This window comes from Ctenopharyngodon idella, chromosome 15, assembly GCF_019924925.1.
Source record: "Ctenopharyngodon idella isolate HZGC_01 chromosome 15, HZGC01, whole genome shotgun sequence".
Lineage (NCBI taxonomy): Eukaryota > Metazoa > Chordata > Actinopteri > Cypriniformes > Xenocyprididae > Ctenopharyngodon > Ctenopharyngodon idella.
The window spans coordinates 8,072,351-8,100,138 of NC_067234.1; the positions used below are offsets into that span (position 1 = coordinate 8,072,351).

At 37.5% G+C, this 27,788-nt stretch overlaps 1 protein-coding gene across 7 annotated transcripts in view; it reads left to right on the top strand.

Annotated features, from left to right (window-relative positions):
- The window catches only part of mre11a (MRE11 homolog A, double strand break repair nuclease), a 152,219-nt gene that overhangs the window by 38,177 nt on the left and 86,254 nt on the right, over positions 1-27,788 (top strand). For all 7 annotated transcript variants that reach the window (XM_051862123.1, XM_051862116.1, XM_051862122.1 and 4 more), the window contains one exon: positions 3,911-3,998. In XM_051862123.1, coding sequence (XP_051718083.1) covers positions 3,911-3,998 — 88 coding nt within the window. The remainder of the gene's footprint in view (positions 1-3,910; positions 3,999-27,788) is intronic.

The window sequence follows — 27,788 nt, forward strand, 5'->3', positions numbered from 1 at the left end:
AGATCAGGTGATTGACTCGGCCATTGCAGAATATTCCATTTCTTTTCCTTAAACTCCTGGGTTGCTTTTGCAGTGTGTTTTGGATCATTGTCCATCTGTACCGTGAAATGCCGTCCAATCAACTTTGCTGCATTTGGCTTAATCTGGGTAGACAGTATATTCCTATACACTTCAGAATAGAGGTCGACCGATATATCGGTCGGCCGATATATCGGGCCGATATTTGTCTTTTTTTAATATATCGGCATCGGCAGATATCCGTGTTTAATAGCGCCGATTTAAAGCCAGGCACGTCCGCGGGCAGCCCTGTGTTATTGGTGCGGTGGAATGTGCTGCTGCCACCACATGTGAATTGAAACTTTTGGAAGATTCAACAACAGTCCTGGGAGATAAAGGTAGCCTAAGGCTTAAATTCTGATATTTCAAAGTCCTATGGCCATATATTTACTATATATTACTAGTAAACTATGAAGTGTTGCTCCACTTAGTGAAAGAAACAACGGATAGCATAGAACCGTCAGGAACTGGCATAATGCTACAGCTGGTTGAAGGTTTGCTTACTTGTAGTTAACTTTAAGGACTGTAGTCCAAAACTACCAGCAGCTTGCTTGCTAACATATTAGCCCCAATGTTATAAGTTCTGTTTTATTTTTCCTGTATCGGAGTCGGAGAATTTCACTCTGTGCTTGGGGTGGAGAAGGCGGCAGCTCTGACAAACACTGCAGCGTGATTGAGAGCTACGTTACTCCGACAAATATTGGCAATATTAAGAGGATTTGGCATTTCCAATTAATATAAGCATGTTACATTCTTCTAGTCTATTATTATTACTATTAGGTAAGCTACTTTTATTATTAAATTAATATTATAATAAATTTGCCCCGCAATAATTTCACAGCGCATCACCGCATAACTGACGTGCTGTTAGGATAATAAAAGATTAGGCTATCAGCTCCTCTTTGAAAATGTTTTAAATTATACAATGAATTAGACCTATAATTAAAATTATTAACAGTCTATAATATTTCCTAACACTGCAGTCATAAATGAAAATTAAGAGCAGCTTTAGGCTACTTCACCAACTTTAAAAAAAAAAAAAAAAAAAAAAAAAACAAGCTGTTTAACACGAAATACTATTCTTCTCATTTTTTTCACTATATGTACGGGCCACAAAGGAAATTATGGAACAAATTAAGACAGTTATATACCGTTATCAGCATATTATGTTGAAATTCGTCTCTGAGAGAAAATGCTCCGTTAATGCAGCGTCAGGCAGCTCCGTCACTTTTACTTTCACTTTGAATACTGACCGAGGTTAAGCTTTTACCGGCATAACTTTTCCGCAAAGTTTGCACGTTGCTTCTTGTGTGATATCCATTGGCTCCCCTTCTTGGTTGAACCTTCCTTCGGGGGGCCTCGGACTTTCGGCTCACTGGGGGGCCCCGCGGTTTTGTGCTACGCCACTGCGCAGAAGTGTATGACATTTGTTCGGAAGCATGGTTTGATGCAGATAATAGCCGGGTTTCCATCCAACTTTGTATTAATGAAAATTCAGCTCAAGAATATGCGCATCTGCGTGTGTTTCCATCAACTGTGTAATGCGAATAAAAATGGACATCAGCCTAATAAAGTGATGTGTTCCGACCAATGACTATATATATATGTCGCACAGTTATTATCCTCATTAAACCTGTCTAACGTTAACAGTCAAGAATGTCAAGAAATCACTAAGAGTTAAACACTGTCCTTGCATACAAGGCTGTGCAACATGACAAAGTTTTTAATTGATTTTTATTTATAAAGTTGTATTTATTTTATTTAAATGTATATTTAAGTTTACATTTATGTTCCAACAAACTTGAAAAATTCAGCTTGATAAATGTTCTAAAACTTTTATGTAAATCAAGTCAGTGTTCAATAAATGATGTTAAGTTTAGAAATGTTGTGCATCCACTTATTATTAGTGTGACATTTTAGCATGCAAATGAAGGGGAAAACTTCAAGATATCGGCCCTAAAAATCGGCAGCACATATCGGCCATCAGCTGACCCTGACCTCTAAACATCGGCATCGGTTATAAAAAAAACCCATATCGGTCGATCTCTACTTCAGAATTCATCCGGCTATTTCTGTCTTCTGTCATATCATCAATAAACACCAGTGACCCAGTGCCACTGGAAGCCATGCATGCCCATACCATTACACTGCCTCCACCATGTTTTACAGATGACGTTGTATGCTTTGGATCATGAGCTGTTCCAAGCCTTCTCCATACTTTTCTCTTCCCGTCATTCTGGTACAGGTTGATCTTAGTTTCATCCGTCCAAAGAATGCTTTTCCAGAACTGGTCAGGCCTTTTTAGATGTTTTTTGGCAAAGTCTAATCTGGCCTTTCTATTCTTGAGTCTTATGAATGGTTTGCACCTTGTGGTGAACCCTCTGTATTTGCTCTCGTGAAGTCTTCTCTTGATTGTAGACTTTGACAATGACATGCCTACCTCCTGCAGAGTGTCCTTCACTTGGCTGGATGTTGTGAATGGATGATTGTGAATGGGTTTTTCTGAAATTGATGAAGAAATAATGAAGGAATAGCCTACACCTGTCTGTGAAACAGCTTTTAATTCAGTTGTCCAATTACTTTTGGTCCCTTGAAAAAGGGGGGGTGTCTATTCTCAAGAGCTGTAATTCCTAAACCCTTCCTCCAATTTGGATGTAAACACCCTCAAATTCAACCTGAGTGCACTATACCTATACAACTATAGCTTGAATATGTTTTGGTAAATACCTAAAATTGTGCCTATATATATATATATATATATATATATATATATATATATATATATGGACCTAACTGTATGTTCTATGCAAGTGAGTTAATAGAAAAACACATGATACATTTCTAGTTTCAACATTATTTGTTCTTTAGATATTCCTCTTTGAAAGAAAAAAGTATCAGCTGTATACAACCCCACATTTGGTTTTTGACCACTGAAAATGTGTACAACTGACCAGTTTACTCATGGAGCCGCATTAAGATCTCCATATCTTTGGGACTGAACCACCAAGGGCCTTTAAAATGAAGATACCAAAAGTTTTTTAAGAACCAGAATCTAAAAGGATATTAAGATATCTTTAATACTTCTTGAGCTACAGGCATGCAAACTTGAGGCAAAAAACACAAGAAGTGCTTTTTGTCATTTTTGAACTGTCACTGTTGGCATATAATAGTATAATAGTTGCTAAAGTCATCAGATTTTACTAAAGGACCTACCAATCTCTGTGTACAAATAAAATAATGATGCTGCCATCTTTTTAAAGTCATTTTTTCACCCTTCTAATTTGGCTCCGAATCTCAGGTGAAAATTGTAATTTTGGCCCCCCTCTACAAAATAGTGGATTACTCAGTAAATATTCATCTGTGACATTTAATATTTTGGCTTTCATCACTATTTATGTGTGTCTTTCTACAGAAATTTTTTTAACAAAATCAAAAATTTGAGCTGGGGACCTCTGGTTGAGTTGACACAGAATGACCCTAAAGCAAGTCAAAAATTTAATTTGGATTGAATTGGATTTGACAGACAAGGACATAAAATAAGGATAAAAGAAGAAGATATTTTAAGAATGTTTCAGTAGTTGTTGTCCATGAAAGTCAATGGAGTCATTAAGTTTCAAGCTCCAAACAGTAAATTGTAAGTTATGTTTTGGGGAAACTACTGTATGGCTCAAACATATTAAACAGCACAAACAGCATCTGTCATGTCAACAAACCCTCATTAAATGATCAAAATTCAGAGTTTGATAAATGATGAAAGTTTGTTCAGTATAAAATACTCCCCTAATATAATGTACAGAGATACAAAAGTGTCCACATACACACAGACACATGATGTCTTTTGTTATTTTGTCAGGTTTCCATGGGTGAACTACTTGGACAATAATCTCAACATTTCCATCCCTGTCTTCAGTGTGCATGGTAACCATGATGACCCAACTGGGGTAAGAGAATACATCAATTTATTAGTTCACTAAAATGGTCTGCTTTGTACGTATTAAATATTGTTTTCAGGTAGTGATTGTCATAGTGTTTTTAATGGGTAGTGTGTGCACATAGAGAGTATTGCACTAACTATCAATTGCATATACACACAAAGCTTGAAATTACTTTTGTTGTGGAATGCAGCTATTGTTTTTATTAGTTGGCACCGATAGTTGCTATCAGTGAAAATCAAAGATGATGGTTTGTAATACTTTTAAATTTCTCGTGATCCTCCAGGCTCTGTCACTAGAGGGTTCTACTTGTCTACAGTACAAGTTTTTTGTTATACACTGTAAAAAATATCACCTTGGTTTTACTAAAAAAAAAATAGCATTTTGAACTCATTCCAAACAAGAAAATAAATAAAGACAAGATTACAGCAAGATGCGAGCAGCACATCACAAAGTGTCAAAAGCAAGAAACCATTACTATCAGTGAACTGTACTGGATGCGGTGCAGCATGATGAGACATTAAATGGATCCGCGAGGTAATCCACGCGGTTGCAAAGCTTCCAACAGCAGAACTAATGGATTTGTAAAGTTCGCTTTGATGTATCCAGTGTAGACCGCTTCAAGCTGTTGCGAAACAACAACGGTCATGCCTGTTGTAGACAACGCTGTTATAAAATTACCCTAAAATATGAAATATGAGGAAAATTGCTAGATTTATGTTGCAATATAAAAAATACATTGCAATACAAAAAAGTGTTCATTGATTGCATCAGTCAAATCCAGCAGTAAATATTTTAAGTAAATGTTATTTAAATAGAATATTGTAAATGAACATGTTTACAAAGCCTTGTCTAGATAACTCAGTATTTAAATACTTAAATATTGACAAAAAATATTTAAGTAGCTTTTATAAACATACACTAGAAAAAAACATTACTGGTGTGCATGTCGAGACAAAACAATGGCAGTGACATATGTTAAGATATGTCATTACATATTTCTTTCAGATAAAACAGCTCAAACATGCACTTTCGTCTAGGACTAGCTTAAGCCTTGTCTGTAAAACTAGGGGAAAATGTAGTTCAAAGTGCTTTACATGATCAAAATTGCACAAATGAATATCAACAGCAAAAATAACATTGAGCATAAAAGATAAAAAGGATTTAAATATACCACACATTATAAGATACAAAACATATAAGAAAATCCCTAAAATGAAAGTAATGCTCTATAACACAAAATGATAAAACATTTAAAAAAACGATTATAATTTAATCCAGAGTACAATACCAATGTAAAAAAATAAGTTTTTAACTTCTTTTTAAAAATAGTAACTGTACTAGCTTCCCTAATGTCTAACGGTAGTGTATTCCATAGTTTGGGGGCATAATTAGCAAAGGCCACATCTCCAATTTTCTTTTGTTTATAGTTGGGGACCTCCAGTAAACTTGCATTAGACGATTTTAAAGTTCTTGGTGGAATATAATTAATGAGAGAGCTAGCAATATAGTTAGGTCCTTGTCCAGTACGAGCTTTGTACGTGATGAGTAGGACTTTAAAATCTATCCTAAATTTTATAGGAAGTCAATGCACTACAGCCAAAACTGGTGTTATATGTTCTCTTTTTTTGGTTGTAGTTAATAACCGAGCTGCAGAGTTTTGGATATAAACTGGAGTCTGTTAATTGATTTTTGTGGGAGACCAGTAAAAAGTGCATTACAATAATCAAGTCTGCTTGAGATAAGAGCATGAATTAATTTTTCTGCATTTTCTGCATGAATTTTAGCTATGTTTCTTAAGTGAAAGAAAGAAGATTTTGTTACCTTATTAATGTGCAAGTTAAAACTTAGATCCGAGTCTAAAATACCGCCAAAACTAGTAACCTCTGGTCGTACCTAAGGAGTCAATTTGACTAAATTCTTAAACAACAACTCTCTTTTAATTTTTGGGCCAACTACTAAAATATCAGTCTTATCCTCATTTAATTTTAGAAAATTGGTACTCATCCAATTATTTACTGCCGTAATTAATTGAATTAATAGCCTTAGTGTCTTTTGGCTCCATAGAAATGTACAGTTGTGTGTCGTGAGTATAACTATGGAAACATGCATTATGTTCTCTAATAATGTCACCAAGTGGCAGCATGTACAATGAAAACAATAAAGGACCAAGGCAGCTTCCTTGCGGAACTCCAAAGTGAGTTTCATGTTTCTCAGATACATGCTCTCCAATTTTGACATAAAAATTTCTCCCTTTAATATACATTTTAAACCAATTTAATATAGAATCAGAAAGAGCTACTAGTTTTTCCAAACGATTAAATGATCAATCTTATCAAACGCTGCACTAAAATTCTAAAAGAAGAAGAACTGAGACCTTATTTTTTATCAAAGTTTATTCTGAGGTAAAAAGTTTGATATCGGTCTGTAATTAGCCAGGACACTACTGTCCAAATTAGGTTTCTTCTACACAGGTTTTAAGATAGCTGTTTTAAAAGTGTCAGGGATGCAGCCAGTCTGAAGAGATGTATTTATAATATGCAAAACATGACTTGAGACACTATCAAACACCCATTTAAAAAAAGCTGTAGATACAGGGTCAATGCATGAGGTATTGGAGTTACGTGGAGTTAAGTGGTTACAATCTTAGAAAGCTTGGTTAATGTTATACAAGTAAATTCTCCCAGAGTTACTTCTCTTTTATAAGATTTATCAGCTATATTTACATCAATGACAATATCAATTCTTATTGATGATGTTTTATCATTAAAAAACAAAGCAAGTTCTATGCATTTTGTAGAAAACTGTTGAGGAATGGGAGCAGTATTTACTAACTGATCAATCATGGAGAATAATGTCCTAGAATTACTAGTTCTCTGTAATAATCTTGGAGAAATAATCCTTTCTTGCCAAAAATAGTGTTTTATTATAGATAGCCATTGCTTCTTTCTACATAATATAATGAACTGTTCGTGTCTTTCTCCATTTTTGTTCAGCAGCCCGAGAGTTTCTCTTAGCTTCTTTCACATTTTTCATTGTTAAGGTTTGAAACATTAATTATATATTTTTTTTTATTTTTCATAATTTTTTTTTTTTTTTTTTTTTTAATGTTTTTGAAAGAAGTCTCTTATGCTCACCAAGGCTGCATTTATTTAATCAAAAATACAGTAAAAACAGTAACATTACAAAATATTACAATTTAAAAATTTTAATTTAAAATATATATTTTCAACATTGATAATAATAATAAGAAATGTTACCAGAGCACCAAATCAGCATATTATACTGATTTCTGAAGGTTCATGTGACACTGAAGACTGGAGTAATAATGCTGAATGCTTTGCCATTATCAGGAAAAGAAAGAAAACAAAAGTGAAGATAGATCAGTTAGATGGCTTGTTTCTTCATTTTTTTTGTGATTTATAATTTTTTATTTGAAATAATAAAAAAAAAATAATAATAAAAAAAAAACCACAAAGCTAGAATAGCAGTAAAAATACTGATAAAATAAAAGGATATAAATACAGTAAACAATACTTCAGGGTAATGTAAAACGAACATACAAATAAACCATGGCAGCAAATTATAACATAGAATAGTGCATCTTCAGTTTAAAACAATTCTTTTAAGGCTTGGGCTGTTTTACTCCAATAGGTAACAGTATGTATTCTAGCCCCATTAATCCTTGCAGTGCTGCATTCTAAGCAAACAATATTATGAAAAGAAAACAGCCAGAATCTTTTAAGGTCCATGTCAGGTGTAAACCATTGCTGTAAAATTGTTTTTTTTAGCAGTAGTGAAGCCAGACATTAACAGTCTTCTCTGAACTAATGTAAACTTATAAGAAGAATCATCATTTAACAACATAAGACAGGGATCAAGATCAAACTGCAACTTTGTGATGTTTTTTAGCACCTGAACTACATGTTTCCAGAAATTGGATATGACCAAACAATCCCAAAACACATGCAAAAAAGTACCTTTAGAGTTGTTATTACACAGACTACAATTAGGATTGGATGAGAGTTTCATCAATTATCGCTTATATGGGGTACAGTACATTTTGTGTACAGTTTTGAAATGAATAAGAATGTGCCCTCGCACGTTTTTGGAGGTGAGGCAGAGATTTAACCAGACTCTATTCCAATCAGGACTGTAACCCAACCAGGAGAGTTCTCTCTCCCATACAGCTAGTATCTTCAAAGGTTTATATGAACATTCAAGTAGTTGCTTGTAGATCAATGACACTGTGCCCTGAAAGTTTCCAGTGTGTTTTATCCACTTTAACAATGGGTGATCATCTAAGGTAGAGTTCCAAGGCACACCATACGCTTTCATTGCAGACCTTAACTTCAAATACATAAAAAAGGAGGTGCCTGGCAAGGAGTAGTCTGTTTGAATATCCTGAAATGTGCGCAGTCCGCTGCCATTGAATATATCACCAAATGTGATACCAAATAACTGGTACATTGTTTGGCTGCACAGCAGCTCTTAAAGAATAGTGTCAATGCAGGCAGATCAAAGCACTGTTGAATATCAAATAGGGTATTGTTCCAGAGCGGAGACTGACGTGATTTTTTTTTTAAAATGACCTGTAATCTTTTCTGCATTAAACCAGGCTTTTAAAGTAGTTGAAATAATGTTTCCAAATTTCTGATGAAGACTTCTTGAGCCTATACCAGTAAAAGGCAGATCTTGAAGCCTATGAGGGAGAACACAGTCAGATTCAATACTCCTCCAAGGTACTTTGGAGTGAATGTCCACCCAGACACGCATGACCCTAATTTGGAAAGCAAGGTGGTAAAGCATTAAGTTAGGAAGAACAAGACCGCCGTGCGATTTTGCACGCTGCAATACTGAAAAACTGACTCTAGGACGCTTACCTCCCCAGATAAATTTGGAGATTAATGAATTCATTTCTTTGATGAATTTAGGGGGAGGAAAACACGGGAGCATGGAAAATAAAAAGTTTACTCTAGGTAAGATATTCATTTTAACCGTACTAATTCTAGCTTGCATTGACATTTTTAAGTTATCCCACCTTTGTATATCCCTCTTAAGTTTCTGACCGATTTCATAAAAATTCGTCTAAGCAGTCCTAGACAAAGAATCAACAATTTTGATACCAAGATAAGTACACGAATTAGCAAAGGTAAGACCATTCGGAAGAGAAATTGCTTTAGTAATACTATTAAGTGCCATTAAGAATGACTTATCCCAATTTATTTTATATCCAGACATAGTGCTGAAGGTATTGAATAATCGCAAAACCTCTGGCAGGGAAGTACTTAAATCTGAAAGATAAAGCATAATATCATCAGCATACAATGAGATGTGATGATGGGAGTTATTAATAGTTATAGGTGAAATTGTTTGGCTTTGTCTAAGTGCCTGTGCAAGAGGCTCTAGTGAAAGTGCAAATAAAAGTGGTGATAAGGGACAACCTTGCCGGCAACCCCTTTGGAGTGGAAAAGGTTGTGATTGACAGGACCCTGTCATTACAGAGGCAGTAGGACATTTATATAACAGTTGTATAATATTTAAGAATTTAGGGCCGAATCCAAATCGCTCCAGAACAGCCCATAAATAGTCTCATTCAAGTCTGTCAAATGCTTTGAGAGCATCCAAAGAGAAAATGGCAGAAGTAACATTGCTAGTGCGAGCATGGTCGATAATATGTAACAGTCGGCGCATATTATCCGACGCTAGGCGGCCCTTCAAAAAGCCGGTCTGGTCAGATTGTCAATGTATGGTTCCAATCGTAAAACCAATGCTTTAGCTAGGATCTTGACGTCGGCTGAAATCAAAGAAATTGGGCGATAACTAGAGCAACTTAATGGGTCTTTATCCTTTTTAAGCAACAGAGTAATGAGGGCTACATTTTGGTCTCTGTGAAGTGTGCCGTGATCAATGGCATAAACCATGGACTTTAGAATTAAGGGACCAACAATGTCCCAGATAGTTAGGTAGAGTTCCGGAGGAATTCCATCAGGGCCAGGTGATTTACCTTTCTGTAACATTTTAGCCGCGCTGTGGAGTTCCTCCAGTGTTAGGGGTGCATCTAGGGATTCTTGAGTAGAAATTGGTAAAGTGGGAAGATTCAAACCACTGAGAAAATCACAACATTTTCCTCTGTCAAGGGAAACCTCAGACAAATACAACATAGAATAAAATAATTTAAACTCATCATTAACAACTTTAGGGTCTGTAGTAATTTCACCAGAGCTAGTTTTGATTACGTCAATGCTGGCTTTAGATTCACACTCTTTGAGTTTCAATGCAAGCAATCTACTAGACCTATCTACATTAAAATAGTATTTTTGCTTAGTTCTGTGAATGATAAATTCAGCTTTAGATATAGATAGAGAAGTATATTCTACTTTCAATAAAGAGAGCTCCTGATTAAGCTTGTCAGAAAAAGCATGGGCCAATTGGCATTCTAGATCATGGATTTTGTTTTCCAGTTCCTCAAACTGTTTATTCCTAGAGGCCTTAACTTTGGAAGAGTATGAAATGCACTTACCCCTTAAAAAACATTTTGTAACTTCCCACAACACCTGTGGATTATGACACTGAGAATTAATCTCCAGAAAAATAATTAGTTCTTGTCTAAGTTGATCTAAGAAGGAGGTGTCATACAATAGCATATTATTAAAGCGCCATCTATTGACTTTAGGAAATTTGACACCTATAGTAATATTACAAGTAACTGGTGAATGATCCGATATCAAAATAGGCAAAATATCAATAGTACTTATGTGTTGGACCAAAGGGGGATCAACCAAAATATAATCAATCCTAGAAAATGACTTGTGACGGTTGGAATAAAATGTATATGCTTTAGCATTACCATTTTTAATACGCCATGGGTCTGCTAGATTAAGCTCTGCAATTAAATTATTAAGGGCTACTGAAGACGGCATAGCCACATTGGGGTCAGCGGAGGAGCGATCTAACTCTGGGTGGACACAGGCATTGAAATCTGCACCTAGAATAATGTGATAGTCGATAAACTTAGTCAAGGTTCCAGAAATATTGTCCATGAATTGGTGGTCACATGCGTTCGGTGCATATATAGATGTTAAGAGGACTTTGGTATGACTAATTCTAATGGCTGCATATATGAACCGACCACAATCATCTTTTCCCATTGTATCCACAAACAAATTTAATGATCTCTTATGTAGAATTAAGACACCCTTAGATTTATTAAGAGCACACGAACATGCCAATATCTTGTAAGTTTTATTTTGAAAGCGGTGAACGTCTTCATCTCTTAAATGTGTTTCTTGGAGCAGCGCAATAGATACATCTTTCTGTCGCAAAAATTCCAAGCAACGAGTGCATTTTACCGGTGAATTTAACCCCCGCACATTCCAACTTGAAATGTTAAGAGTAGACATATGTACAGATAGAAAGAAAAGAGAGCGTAGAAAAGCCCAGACCTCGAAAACCACTTAAAGGAAATTGTACATTCAGTTGCCGCCATGAACAGAACACAAATGAACATAAACCAAACTATGTACATACACTTTGCAAGCCGCGAGGATATTTGAAACCCTCTGGCTAGCGTAAAACTAGATATTACAAGAGCCGTGACTGCTCAACTGCGGTGTGATCCCAACCACTACTGAATAGGAATTATTAGCTAGAGTGGGGAAGGGTTTATGATTGTAATAAAAAATATTAAAAAATAAAATAAATAAATAAATAAATAAATAAAATCACCCCTGCTCAGGGGTTTAACAGCTTAAGAAAATATAAAATAAAGGGGGACCTACCTCCGTAACAACATTTTGTGGCCAGAGAAAAATTAAAAAAAAAAAAATAAATAATAAAAATAAAAATAATATAAAATAAACGGCCTACAACAGCATATACAGTGCACTCGCTGTATAGATTATTTATCTCTACTCAGTAACGTATTGCTCCGTATCCATATCAGCACAGCGGTCCGGTTGAGGAGGCAGTCCCACAGGTGCAATAATGTCGTGCCCAGGCCGTGAAGATAGAAGATACTGCTCGGCCTCCAATGGCGATCGAAAGAGGTTTTGTCTCCCTGCATGAATAACCTTGAGTGTGGCAGGGAAGAGGAGAAATGACTGAATTCTGAGAGTATCCATCTTCTTCCGCACTTCAGTGAAAGCCTTTCTCTTCTTAGTAGTGTCTGCGCTGTAATCCGGGAAGAAATGAAGAATTTCGCTGCCGTATTTGACCGGGTATACAGCCCTCACCCCTTTGAGGATAGCTTGTCTATCGGTGTAGTCCAACAGTTTGAATATAACCGTACGGGGGCGGTTAGACGGCTTGTCTGAGTAGATGCAATGTGCACGTTCGATTCTGATTTCTCTGTTCGCGATGGAGGGTATCCATTTGGGCAGATTCGCCTTTAAAAAGGCGATGCAATCCTCTCCCTCAACACCTTCTCTGAGGCCGACTAATCGTACATTGGATCTCCTGCTGCGATCTTCCATGTCAGCAATCTTTAATGTGAGATCATCAAGTTTGGATTTCAGATCGCTGATCTGATCCCTGTCCTTACGAACGGCAGCTTGGGTGGAATCACATCTGGATTGAAGCAGACATACCGATTTTTCCACTTGCTCGATTTGTCCGGTTACGGCAGTAACTGATTTGTTGGTGTTTTCAATTTCACGCTTCAAATCTGAAATCTGAGGCATCAGTACTTCATCTATTGACAGTGGCAGTAACAATTCTGTCCAAATCAATCTGTTGCTCGCTCAAGGCTTGTTTCACTCCGGCCAAAATGGCGCCATCCAGCTCAGCTCGGGAGATAGTGGAGGACTCCTTAAATCTCTTCTTAATTGGAGAGTTTGCATCGTCCCGAGTATGAGCAAGTGTGGTCTGGGTCGACATTTTCGATGATTTCACGTAGTTTAGCATTTAGGTGTCCTTCAAAGACCTAAAAATATGCGAGTGGTGTGGAGAGCGTCTTTTCAAAGCTGCACTGCCATTAACGCGTCACGTGACTCCCCGGCTTGTTTCTTCATGATGGTGTTTTAGCAGCAGCTCAACCTAAGCCAATCATTTGTTCGTGTCATAAGATTTTGTTTTACCAGCCACTGAAAGGGCCCTGACCAAGCCTCTTTCACACATACCATCTTCACTGGTAAATTACTAGTAAATTACTGTTAAGAGATCACGTGTGAACAGGACCTTTTCAGAAATACAGATAAATAATTTCTGGCAATTTCACAATATATGTTGTAACATTTCCATTAATTTGTATGATGCTGTGTGTGAACAAAGAATGAAGATTACCGGTATGAGCACGAATGAGGTCTGAACGCTCTCATGTAAGAAGTTTGCATTTGGGATAAACATAAAGCTCTTTTGGAGCTGTTTATAGTAGGTCCACTTCTTGTAAACGTGCGAGACAAGCATTTGACCATTGCGCCACGTCTCGCACTTGAGATCCTGCCTTCTTTTCCGCTCATCACAGCTCTGCATGTACCCTTGCGTACTATAGTAAGTGCAGTACTATAGTAACTATTATTCGTCTCGTGTTTCTAAGAGTAACACTGTTCTGTGTGATCATGCCCTCATGCCTGTCACTCAGAAGTAAATAATGAGCTAAAATAATGCTAAAAAGCTTTTCCTTGTCCAAGTGGATGAAGAAAACGTCTCTGTGTTTAAAGGTCATTTTTGATGATTGACATCAGAGTTTACCAGTATTTTGATACTGATGTGTGAATGCTATATTACCGGTAAAAAGATGGAACCCCGTTGCTTGTGTGAACAGCACATTTGTGTATTTACCGGAAAAGTTTTCTGGTAATTTTATGGTAGTTTACCAGAATTGCTGTGTGAAAGGGTCTATTGTATTGTAGTTTGGGGCGTAACTAAGTTTCATCTCTTCACATAAATCAACACGTCATCTTTTTAGTCACATGGCATCCCCCGTGACAGTCAGGATGTGCCATCGTCGGACCCACTTGTCTTGTGTTAACTGCCTAAAGTTGAAGTTCTTTCTATAGTTGGGAACATCTCATTTATGGTCTTGGAGTGCACTGAATGAATAAATAAAAAAATAATTTATGAATAAATAAATATGGAAATAAATACATTAGGGCTGCAACAACTATTCGATAAAATCCATAATAATTGATAATGAAAATCATCGACAACGATTCTCATTACCGATTAGTCGGGTCTGCCCACCGTGCACTGAAAACATCTGACAGTCATGTCAAATTACAGCACTGAATAATGCATTTCTATGAACAAAAATGCATTTAAAAATATTGAAGGAAACAGATTGAGCAGCTGCGGGAAAGGTACGAGATCAAAGCTGATCAAAACATGAGAATTCTTTATTTTAAGCTTCAAGCTAATGCATTAGCGTAATGGCTTACCCTGTCAGGAGCTTTGACGTATGCATGTGTTTCCTCAGTGCAAAACGTTCATTCCTTATCTGTATATGTTACAAATTCACGCGAGCATTTCCATTTTGCATAAAGGCTCGTCCTGACAGTCTGCGTTAAACTTCAAACTTTACTGAATGAGCGCCGGCGCGCGCACCCGCGTCAGACAGACGGAACGCGGGAAAGAGGGAGACAATTAATATTTAGCGCAAAAATATTCATTTTGCTGAAATATCTGTTGTTTAAAGTTAAATTTAGATTTAAAAATCAACATGTCATTAAAGTATTTTATGAGAGTAGTAGCTGTAAAGGGATAACTACATGTAATTTAAATGTAAAACGTATCTTACAGCCTATTTACAGGATAAAGAAATGACAGTAAGAGGTGATTGTGTCCAGAGTGAATGTGTGTTCCTGCAGAACATTTATCTTGCCTGTTTTTTAACTCTGAGTTTGTGTTTTTCTTTGTTATCTTTATTACTATCTTAATTTGTAATGTAGAGATTTACACTATATTCGCAATATACAGTGCTTAGCAAATTTATTAGACCTCTGCCACCCAATGTAAGGTTTGTGCCACAGCTGTCTTAAACTATCAGTATTGGGGATTACCAAAATCATTTTCCATGTCTCTGTAATGGTTAATCCACCAGTATGTGTTCTTTAGTCACAGCAGTATTTCTAATGCTACAATATAATTATTGTTGTTATCCATGAATTTTACTGTTTTACAAGAAAGGCAGAAAAAAAGTAAAACACCTCATAGTTGTTGTTTTTTTTTTTTGTTGGTTTTTTTTTTCAGATGCCCAATTACAGTCAACAACAACAGACTGTAAAGTTGTTCTCTTTTTTTTTTGGATATTATGTGTAAATAATGACTATTTAGTTGTTTCAGTTTATTTGCCTAGTAATAGGCAATAACATTTTTAGTTTTAAACAAGTTTTGATTGATTCATAAAATATTTGTGTTCTCTCTTTATTATGACAGGTAGTCTAATAAATTTTGCACTGTATGTTTTCATAGCATTCAATTGACCCTTCGCAAAGACCCGCCCTAAAGACCCCATAAAGGTCTATGCAGCAAAAGCGAAAGTAACCGGTGAAATGTTTCGAAATGTCTCTTGGCACAGCAGAGCACCAATTTTAATAAAAGGATATGTTTAAGTCCAGTCACTATTTTACATCCTTTAAAATTTTCGGGGATGTTCAACAAATCATTCTTTTCGCCGTTACCACAAACAAGCTGCAGCCGCATGAATCTGAGTGCAGGAGCTCTTGGTTACCACAGAAACATGCGGTGATGACGGTGATAGCCTCAACATTGCAGTAGGCATCTCATTACTGCGGTTTTGCGGTAATGTGGTTATCGTCACAGCCCTAAGCAGACCTCAAAGTTTCAAGTCTCTACGATTTACGGTTTGGTCTGCCCGATCACTTTTAGGGGAGAATGCTGATCCTTCGAAAATTAAACAATTACAATAGGTGTAGGAGCCATATTATTGTTTATTCGAATTTATTTATAATAATATTTTTATTTAAGTATTGCCTCGTATTGTTTTGTGTGTTTGTGTGTACGAGTCCTCTATAGGAGGTGGTGACTAGGTGGCGCCATTGGCATATATTGGCGTTATGTCGGAGTGCCAGGTGGAAGCGCTGTGAGCAGATATTATCTTTGACCACGCTCACAGGAGTTGGCGTGCACACAAGAAAGAGCAGAGGCCATGAAGTTTGTTTGTTTATTTACTGATTTGTTTTGAGTTTTAAAAGTAAAATAAAGAAGAAATGCACTTTCGACAACTTTGTGGATTTTATTCAAGAGGAAGCACGAGTCAAACACTGGTCAATGGCGTTTCCCATGTGGTAAACAAATAGGAGTTTTTGCCGCTACAAAGTCAAAGATATCCCGTGGAGTCGTATTGGACATTGGATATAGGATTGTTGCGACTTGAATATGAACGTGAAATGGAACTTTGGATGGATTGTGGTGAAAGAGCATTGTTCATCGTTCGCATCAAAAGGATCTTAACATCGAGGTATGTACTTGAACTATTTTAAAGCCAGATGAAGAGCGTTGAATGAAGAGTTGCTGTTTTAATGGACTGTTAAATATTAACTTCCCGATGTTGGCGGGCTAAGCAACGAGATTTATAGAGTAATATCAGCGTGATCAAGCATCATTGTCTTTAAATGTTCCACGGCATTGGTAAAGCATAATCAAATAAAATGGATGATTCAGATGCAGATGCAGATGAAACTGAGATAATGGAGATGAAAGGTCTAAGTGAAGATGTGTCGAAGTTGCATTCATCCAGATCAGCAATACTCACACATGTTACATCACATGTTACCCGACGCTTGAGAATTGTGAATTCTTTAATGGTTGACAATGACTATCTGGAGGAAGTTAAAGGCAATATGATTAAGTTTAATGAACTTTTAAAAGACTTTAAGGCTCTGCATGAAACATATGTAGAAATGTTGGAGGAAGAAGATAAAAATTAGGATATAAGAACTTGGTATGAGCCCAGAATGGTACAAGTAAATAATTTTCTATCAGATGTGTCAAAATGGATTACCACTGTAGAAAATCCTGACTCTGTAAACTTGCCAGGTGATACCTCAGATGTAAATTCCTGTGTGCAACCAAAACTTTCTGAAGATGATGATCGTAGTTCTGTGTGCAGCAATAGTTCGAAAGGTTCAAGTAGATTAAGTATCAAATCAACCAGCTCTGTTCGCATTCAAGAAGAAGCAAAAAGAGCAGCACTATTAGCTAAGGCTGCTACTCTACAAAAAAAAACATGAGCTGGAGGAACATCAAGAGCTGTTAAGAAAAAGATTGGAAGCTTTAGAAATTCAAAGGGAATTAGAAGCTGCTACAGCAAAGATCACTTACCTAAAAAATGCAGAAGAAGCAATGAGTAATCCTCAGTCTGCCACAAGAGAAGATGTAAGTGTACAGTTTGACGATATGGGTGACGTCTTACACTCTGTGGATGAACGTGCAGCAGATGTTAAACTAAAGGAAGGTGTTGGTGTGGCTCTTTTTAAAAACATGACAAAATCATTTGTTCAAGTAAAAAGTGAGCAGCCTAAACATAAAGAGGTGACACTTCACACAGCAACAGATCAACGTAAGGTGTCTGATTATATTACTTTGCCTGCAACTACAAGTCGGCAGTCTGCAGTCCTGCCACCAAGTGCAAGTCAACAATCATATGCATTCAATACAGACCAAGACAACAATGTTGCTAAAGTTATTGAAAACCAGAATGAGTTAACCAAAATCCTGGTAAAACAACACATTCTGTCAACTTTGCCTAAGGTTGATATTCCTATTTTTGATGGAGAAATCTTGCAATATAAGTCATTTATTCACTCTTTTGAAAACATGGTAGAGAGAAAAACTGAGAATAATCAAGACCGGTTACAACTTCTTATTCAGTACACCAGAGGCCAAGCTCAAAAACTTGTCAAAAGCTGTGAATATATGTCCCCATCTGAAGGCTATGAAACGGCTAAAAAGCTGCTTAAAGAAAATTTTGTAAATGAGTACAAGATATCGTGTGCTTATATGGAAAAAGCAAAGTCCTGGTTGGTAATTAAACCTGAAGATTCAAAGGCACTGCAGGATTTTGCAATGTTCTTTAGAGCTTGTGGTACTGCTATGTCAGATATGGATTATATGGAGGAGTTCAATACAATCTCTAACATGAGAAGCATCATACTTAAACTCCCATTCAAGCTTAGGGAGAAGTGGTGCACTGTTGCATATGAGCTGCAGAGTAAAGATGTTGGATTTAATTGCATTTATTGAGAAACAAGCACGCATTTCAGCTGATCCAGCATTTGAAGACATACAAGGTGCTTCTATTGTGAAAGGAAAGACAAAGGTTCCTGTTAAGCCAGGAAAGACCAAAGCCTTTGAAAGCAGTTTTGTCACTGGTATTGCTAGCATCCCTAAAACATCCATGCCAGAGGTTACCTGTTTATTTTGCAACTGTAGACATTCTTTGGGGAGGTGTAAACATTTTATGAAGAAAACCCACAGAGAAAAGCTAACCTTCTTAAAGGAAAAAGGTATATGCTTCAGGTGCCTCACCATTGGTCATGTGAGTAAAGAATGCTCGAATCATCTTATTTGCAAGAGGTGCAATCAGTCACACCCTAGTGTTTTGCGCATTGAACAGCAAGTTAAAAGCCAAAAGCAGGCAGAAAGACAAATTGATGCAATAGGTAATGCATTAGTGTCCCCAAAATCTTGTGGGCATATTGGGGCTGGTGACCAAAAATGTATTCTTCCCATTGTTCCTGTCAAAGTTAAAGCTGCAAAGAGCAGTAAAGTGCTGGAGGTCTATGGTCTTCTGGATCCAGGGTCCTCTGCTACCTTCTGCACCGAAAGACTCATGTCTCAGCTCAACATCAAAGGACACAAAACTAGTATCCTGTTGCGCACCATGACACGAGAGATCTGTTCCCACCAATATTATTTCTGGTTTGGAGGTCTCTGCATTGAATGATAACAATTTCTTGCCATTACCTGATGTCTTCACACAGAAAGAAATGCCTGTCACTACAGACAACATTCCCAGATCTGAAGAGTTGTCTCAGTGGCCATATCTAAAGAACGTTCAACTTCCTTATATAAGTGCGAAGGTGGAGCTGTTGATTGGCACAAATGCCCCAAAGTTAATGGAGCCGTGGGAGATTGTTAACTCTCAGGATGATGGTCCATATGCAGTAAAAACCCTACTAGGATGGGTAGTAAATGGACCCTTAAGAGGTGGTCAAATGACAGTGGATTTCAGTGGCAAGTTTAGAGAAGCTACTAATTTCACAATATAACCAAGAGTTCAGTGAAGTAACTTCAGAAGAGAAGAAGGAACTTTCAGTGGAAGACAAGAAATTCCTAAAGATAGTAAATGAATCTGCAATTCTGCAGGACAATCATTATAGTCTCAAGTTACCATTTAAAGAAGACCATTCTATGATGCCTAACAATCGCTGCATTGCAGAGCAGCGTCTCCTCAGTCTCAAAAGAAAATTTAAAACTAGTGAACAGTACAGGCAGGAATATGTAAAATTTGTGAATGAAATTCTAGAGAGAAACTATGCTGAGGAAGTCCCACTAGAAGAATTAGAACCGTCCTAGGGGTCCACTTGGTACATTCCTCACCATGGCGTATACCACCCTAAAAAGAAAACCCTAAGGGTGGTATTTGATTGTGGAGCAACATACAAAGGTATCTCTCTGAATTCAAAACTCCTGCAAGGTCCAGACTTGACCAGTTCACTTATTGGAGTTTTATTGAGGTTTCGTCAAAAGCCCACTGGAATTATGGCAGATATAAAGTCCATGTTTCATCAGGTCAGAGTAGCAAATTCTGATGTAAACTACTTGTGCTTTTTATGGTGGCCACAAGGTGACTTCACTCAAAACCCAAAAGAATATCGCATGCTGGTGCACATCTTTGGAGCAGTATCCTCACCGAGTTGTGCAAACTTTGCACTGCAAAAGACAGCAGATGACAATGAACTGCTCTACCATCCCCAAGTAGTTAATACCATCAGAGAGAATTTTTATGTGGATGATTGTGTTAAATCTGTGGCTACAGAAGCTGAAGCAGTGCAGCTAGTGAAAGATCTCACAGCTTTGTGCAACAAGGGAGGATTCGAGCTTACTAAATGGATCAGCAACAGTCGCACTGTTATTGCTTCCATACCTGAGGATCAAAGAGCAAAAGAAATCAGAACATTGGACTTAGACAAAGATCCTACAGAAAGAGCTCTTGGTCTGGAATGGTGTGTAAATTCTGACCGATTTCAGTTCAACTTTGCAATCAAATCGAAACCATACACACGAAGAGGCATTCTATCGGTCAAGTTCCATCTTTGATCCATTTGGATTTCTTGCCCCTTTTATCCTACCAGCTAAGCAAATTCTTCAACAACTATGCAAGAAAGGCTATGGATGGGATGAACCACTTTTTTCCACATGCTGTAACCCAGCAATGGACTGAATGGATTAATGGTTTGGAAAAAATCAATTGTTTCAGTGTTGCACATTGTATCAAACCAAAGGATTTTAGAATGACTGTAAAGGTACAATTGCACCACTTTGCCGATGCCAGTGAAAGTGGCTATGGCTCAGTCAGTTATCTCAGACAGATAAATGAAGAGGATATGGTACATGTTGCTTTCTTGATTGGAAAATCTAGAGTCCTTCCTCTAAAACAGATAACAGTGCCCAGACTGGAACTGGCAGCAGCGGTACTCTTGGAAAAAATTGATAAATTGCTCAGAAAAGAATTGCATCTTTCTCTAGAACTATCGATATTCTGGACTGATAGCCAATCTGTGCTTAAGTACATTGGAAATGACCACACAAGGTTCAAAACCTATGTTGCCAACAGAGTTTCTCTTATAAGAGAGAATACCAATTGTTCTCAATGGAGATATGTGAGTAGTAAATGTAATCCCGCAGATGAAGCATCAAGAGGAATGAATCCTGAAAAGTTTCTGGAATGTAGGCGATGGATTAATGATCCAGAATTTCTCTGGTATACTGAGGGAAGTTGGCCTAAATAAGAGTCAGTGAATTCCTACCTTTTGTCAAAAGACGACCCTGAAGTGAAGAGGGAAATTGTGACCTATGTTACTGTTATCAAAGAGACAGAAACACCAACAAGTCAACTGATCTCTTTCTTTTCAAATTGGATGAAGCTATTGAAAGCTGTAGCCTGGTATCTCAGGCTAAGAAACATGTTGTCGCTGATGGTTAAGAAAAGAAAAGAGTCAGCTTTAAACGTTGATAGTTCTCAAAGTCACCACCAGCTGAAACTCTTCAAAGGACAGTGCCTAACTGTGGAAGAATTGGCTCATGCAGAAAGGGCTTTTATCATATACACTCAAAGAACATCATTTCCAGCTGAAATGACAATATTGGAAAAAGTGTCTTCTGTTGTTCAAAAGAAAAGTGCACTCTATCAGTTGGATCCCATGCTTGATGACGGTATCCTAAGAGTAGGTGGACGACTACACAAGTTAGCAATGCCAGAAGAAACAAAACATCAAGTCATTCTGCCTAAAGATGCTCACATTTCAACACTTTTGCTAAAGCATGCACATGAGCAGTCTGGTCACAGTGGTAGAAATTACATCTTGTCCCACCTTCGTAAGAAGTACTGGATTATAAAGGGTAATTCTGCAGCACAAAGGATAATTTCCAAGTGTGTGATCTGTCAGCGTGTAAGAGGCAAAGCAGTTGAGCAGAAAATGGCAGATTTGCCGTTAGAGAGAATCCTACCAGATCTTCCACCATTCACTAATGTTGGATTAGATTATTTTGGCCCAATTGAAGTGAAAAGAGGAAGAGTATATGTGAAAAGATAAGGAGTAATATTTACTTGCATGTCCAGCAGAGCCGTTCATTTAGAAGTAGCAAACTCATTGGAAACCGACTCTTGCATACATGTCCTGAGAAGGTTTATTTGCAGAAGAGGACAAGTTAAACATATCAGATCGGACAATGGAACAAATCTAGTGGGCACTCAAAAGGAACTTAAAAAGGCTCTTAATGATTTAGATAAAAATCAGATCCAGGATAGCCTACTCAAATATGGAGTTCAGTGGAGTTTTAACCCTCCTGCCGCATCACATCAGGGCGGTGTCTGGGAGCGACTCATCAGATCTGCACGGCAAGTACTTAACTCTATCCTCTATTAGCAAAATGTTGATGAAGTGAAGTTTTGTGAAGTGGAGGCGATTTTGAACAACAGACCACTTTCTACTGTGTCCTCTGATCCCCATGACATAGAACCGCTGACTCCAAATCATATCCTTCTCTTGAAATCGCAACCTATTTTATCTCCAGGAATATTCTCACAGTCAGACTCCTATGCAAGACGACGCTGGAAACAAGTTCAGTATTTGGCAGACTTATTCTGGCATAGATGGACAAAAGAATATCTTATGGTACTACAAGAACGGCAAAAATGGGTAAAAGTAAGAAGAAACATTAACATTGGAGACATTGTTATGGTGGTTGACCCCAACGCTACTCGAAGTTCATGGATCCTGGGAAAAATACTAACAGTTGAACCCGATTAAAAAAAAGACTAGTACGTTCTGTAACTCTCAAGACCAAAACTTCTATTATTAAGAGACCTGTTGCTAAGCTATGCTTAGTCTTCGAAGAAGAAAATTGAAACTACATTAAGGTAATTTAAGTTTTCGTAGGTATATATTTTGTTTTAGTTTATTGGCTCCTTTTCTTTTATACATTAAAGTAATTGTTTACTGAGTTATGTAAAACAATTAGGGGCCGGTGTGTAGGAGCCATATTATTGTTTATTCGAATTTATTTATAATAATATTTTTATTTAAGTATTGCCTCGTATTGGTTTGTGTGTTTGTGTGTACGAGTCCTCTATAGGAGGTGGGGACTAGGTGGCGCCATTGGCATATATTGGCGTTATGTCGGCGTGCCAGGTGGAAGCACTGTGAGCGGATATTATCTTTGACCGCGCAAACAAATAGGAGTTTTTGCCGCTACAATAGAGTTTCAGCGCTATGTGCTTGAACCCCTAATAATTTTGGCTGCACAGCAGCTCTAGAAGAAAATGGTGTCATTGTCCAGCTTAAATAAGTTCAGTATTGATTCATTCCATTGTAAAAATCATTAGTTAGTAATTTAGTTATCTATACAGCAGCTCTAGGGCAGGTCCGAATACCATTTTTTGAGCTTCGAAGCTTCGGTAGTAATCCACGACGAATATTCGAAGCTTTGGAAGGAGGGGGCTGAACATATTCTTCTCTCTAATAAAGGCAGTGTAATGAGTAGAAATATGGTGTGGCCCCTTTAAGAGCTGCGTTGTATGTGCGACTCGAGCACTACATGTATGCGGGATATTTCTGTTTTTCTGTTGCTCATTTAAAGTTATTTTCTTTATTAATTAACACTGTGCATGACATAACAGTTACACGAGTTTCATGGGAAATAAAGCGCTAGTTGTGAAATTTCAATCGCCTCCGTGAAGTCTGTCTGGTATCAATAACTCAAGCTAAGTGAGCTATCCCTATTTGCTCTGTACACAACGCGTTACAGCAGGAATCTCTGTGTGTCTGTCTGTCTGTTTGCATTTTGATTATGTCGAGAACCGTTCATCCAATCGACTTCACACATGGCGGTTGTGTTGCTGCGGACCCAAGGGAGTGCAGTGTCACATTTGGTGCGACACATTCAGAATTAACAATCTTTTAATTAACCATAGAACAGCGAAATAAATTAGCTGAAAGCGGCGCGCCTCACGCAGGCAGGGTTGTATGTTCCGAGAACGGACACTGCACTAGTGGTATAAAACACAGGTCTGTTAAGAGCAATACTTATAAAAAGCTAGCCTAACATTTTTCTGACAAACAAATCACTCCCAAATCAGAAATTAGCAGCACAGTAATTACTGACACATAACGGGTAGGTTATTTAAATAAAAGAAGAACGAAAAATAAATGAACGAACTGTAATAAATAAAGAACACGCCGTCCAAGTAAAATCTCACATTTGAGTTTTAACAAGCTCCTATATTTCACAGTAGATTCATTTAGATTGATAATAACGGGTAAAAAGGCTAATACATTTTGTTTCTATTATTGTATTTTCCACAATGTCAAAGCAACGCGGCTTAACCCAAAATACAAGCTCATGCAGTTGTGCGCTCTAGACAGAATACTCCAGTTGCAGGGAACACATTGGTAGGCTAAGAAGAATCAAATATATTTAAGTATAACAAGGTTGGGTTCCTTCAACTGTCCATCCTATTAAAAACGGCTAGGCTGTATAAAATTGTAAAAAAGAGTATTGTATTTCGCCAGGTTTTATAGTGTAAACATATATTCAAGCACGAATGAGAACCGTTTCGCGTGTGGGGGATGCCAGGTGTGCGGAAAAAAAAAAAAAAAAAAACTCTGAATATTCAAATCCCAAAATTGAAAATCGAATACCAACCCACCGAACGAATATTCGAATAATCGAATATTTGGGTCCAGCCCTAAGCAGCTCTGGGGAAAAAAATGATGTCATCGTCCAGCTCAGTTCATTTCACATAGAATGGTGTCAATGCAGGCAGATCAAAAACATTGTTGAATATCAAGTGTCCCCAAATAAGCAAGCCATAGGTGACAGCGGCAAGGAACCCAAACTCCGCTCCATCAGGTGACAAAAATGTTGAGGATCTGTGCCACTGGCTGTCATGTCAATGAGGCCTTCACAGGGGATAGTTGACACAATCTCTGCTGACACTTCAGGGATGCAATGTGGTTTTGTCTAGGTGCAGGTGTCTCCTCCATCTGATCTGGATACGGCCCAGATCCAGCTGTAAACCTTTAACGGATGTTAAAGAGATGCGTTTTTAGTCTAGATTTAAACTGCTTCCCGAATAATGCTAGGAAGACTGTTCCAAAACTTAGGTGCCAAATGGGAAAAGAATCTACCACCTGTGAATTCACCTTTTGTGAATTGCTAAGTTTTGTCAGGGCGCAAAGAAATAGAGTATCATCAGCGTAACAGTAAAAACTAACGCCATGCTTCCTAATGATATCTCCCAAGGGTAGCATGTACAGGGTGAAAAGCAACGCTCCACACTGAACTTGTGATCAGGATGACATCTCTTCATTTACTGCTACAAACTGTTAACGGTCAGATAAGTATGATTTGAACCATACCACTAATGCCAACATAATTTTTAAGTCCGTTCAAAAGAATGTTGTGGTCGGGACTTACGGTGGCGCGAAATGGAATAGACGCATTTTCTGAAGCTCACAGTTCTTCGAATAATGACAAAGCTGAACAAAGTTAAAAAAGGAGATAAAGGCGCAGAGGAGGAAGAAACAAGGACGATGAAAGCTAGCGAAGGCACTAAAGGAGCAGATGCTAGCACGAGCTCCTCCGCTCCATTGGTTAGTAATGATGACTTAATGGTCGCTATTAATACTCTTAGCGCCAATATGGACAAGAGATTTAACGATATCTCCGCTTCACTCTCCACACTAAAAAATGCAGTAGATGAAGTTGTTGTGCGAGTGGATGGAATAGAACAAGCGTAGAATGCACATGAACAGCGTATTAAGGCCTTAGAGCTGCTGTGCTCAAAGTTGACTAAGGAATCGTCACAAATGTATGCAAAACTGGACGACTTGGAATCTCGATCTTGTTGCCAAAACATCCAGATAGTAGGTATAAAAGAAAAATAGCAGCAAAGACAACCTACCAGGTTCGTCGAAATGCTGCTTCCGAAGCTCTTGGGAGAGGAACATTTTCAAACACCGGTACAGGTGGACCGGGCGCACCGTAGTCCAAAACCGGTGACTAACGGCAGGCCGAGAGCAATCATCGCCAGGCTTCACCATTATCAGACCAAGGAGCTCGTCTTACGTTTGGCCGGACAGAACCAACCGCTGATCTATATGGGAGCACAGGTATCAATATACCCAGACCTGACAACGGATTCCTTGAAAAAGCGGCAGGTGTTCAACAGTGTGGATTTCGTTTTCCGGCAAGATTCATTGTAACAGCGGATGGCATCACGGTGACATTCGAGACACCAGAATCTGCAAAGGAATTTCTGAGCGACGAGGTGGCGAACTGGTCCGGCGACGGCCAAGAACTTAAGTTTTGAATCATCGATGTGTTCAGTTATTTCGATGGTCTACAATGCAGATGAGTGACAAATTTAACTTTTACATATTATCAGACTGATTTGTTTAAGGCAATATGGTGAATTTTCTTTTTTATATAATAAGATATTAATAGTTCAGAGGGAGGTTGGATGAAGTATGTATTTGTTTCTGCTTTGATTGGTTTAGCGTCGCAAGATAATAAATGTGAACCTACATTAATAGTACCGTGATGTTAGGTTTAAGTGAAGCAGAAGAGAAAGATGGACTTGCTGGGAGTATGGGGGAATGTTCTTTGAGTTCTATGAGGGACTATGTATTATTATGTCAGCGTTCTTGAGTTATGTTATATGATTTATGTTGTTCTAAGGGCACTTTATCATAAACATTTACTCGATTACAGCTCTGAGTAATTCGACTGAGGGGTTGGTTAGATTCTTAAGCTGGAATGTACGTGGCTTAAATAGCCCATTGAAAAGGGGGAAAGTATTTGCGCACATAAAGACATTTAGAGCAGATATACATTTTCTCCAGGAAACGCATTTGAAAAAAACAGCTCAGAGATGCCTTAAGCCAGCTTGGGCCTCCCAGGTATATCAGTCTAATTTTACAACAAAGGCTAGGGGTGTTGCTATTCTTATTAGGAAGAATTTTCCATTTATACATAAACTATTTCAGATCAAAATGGCAGATACATTGTGGTTCAAGGGATGATTAATCAGATTCCAGTTACACTTGTCAATCTATATGGCCCAAATTTCAATGATCCATCATTTTTCACTAAAGTAATTGAAGCTATTCCTAACTTACAAGACACAAATGTTATCATTAGAGGAGATTTTAACTGTGTCTTAGACCCAGCTCTTGATAGACAGCCAAGTCAGTTAACTGTATCAAAGTCTTGTACAACTATTAATAATTATTAAAAATCTCAATAGTAGATATTTGGAGAGTACTTCACCCCTCTGACAGAGATTATTCTTTTTTCTCTTCTGTGCACAAATCTTATTCAAGAATTGATTATTTTTTAGTTGATTCCAAATTAATATCTAGGACTGTTGCCTCAAAATATCATAATGTGTTAATATTGGATCACTCCCCACATTCATTGGATTTGAATTTAGGTATAATTTAGAGAGAATATACATGGCGAATGAATAATAATTAAAAGATTTGCGCTTCTGTGATTACCTTAGGGAGAAAATAGATTTTTTTATTTCTACAAATGATAAAGGTGATGTTCATGATGCAACTTTATGGGAATCTATAAAAACTGTGTTGAGAGGAAATATAATAGCATATGAGGCAGCAGAGAGGAGACAGGAAAAGGGTAAACTGAAGGATGCGTTAGCACAGTTGGAGAAGGAATATAGAGCCACTCAAAATGCTGAAACGCTTAGCAAAATTATAAAATTAAAATATGAGTATAATGCATTTATGTCCAAAAATGTATTAAAAATGCTTAATCAAGTTAAACAAAAATATTTTGAATTAGGAGACAAGCCGCAAAAGTTGTTTGCTCGTTAGTTGAGGCAGGCTCAAGCATCCCGAGCTATTCATTCAATTAGATTGGGTAACGGCAAACTCATAAACGACCCAACTGATATAAATAGGAGCTTCGCTAAATTTTATGAAGACGTATACCGGTCTCAGGACAATACAACTACAAACACTTCAGTAGATTTCCTAGCCAATTTGAATCTTCCTAAATTAAATGAAGAAGCAGTTAAACATCTAGATGCAG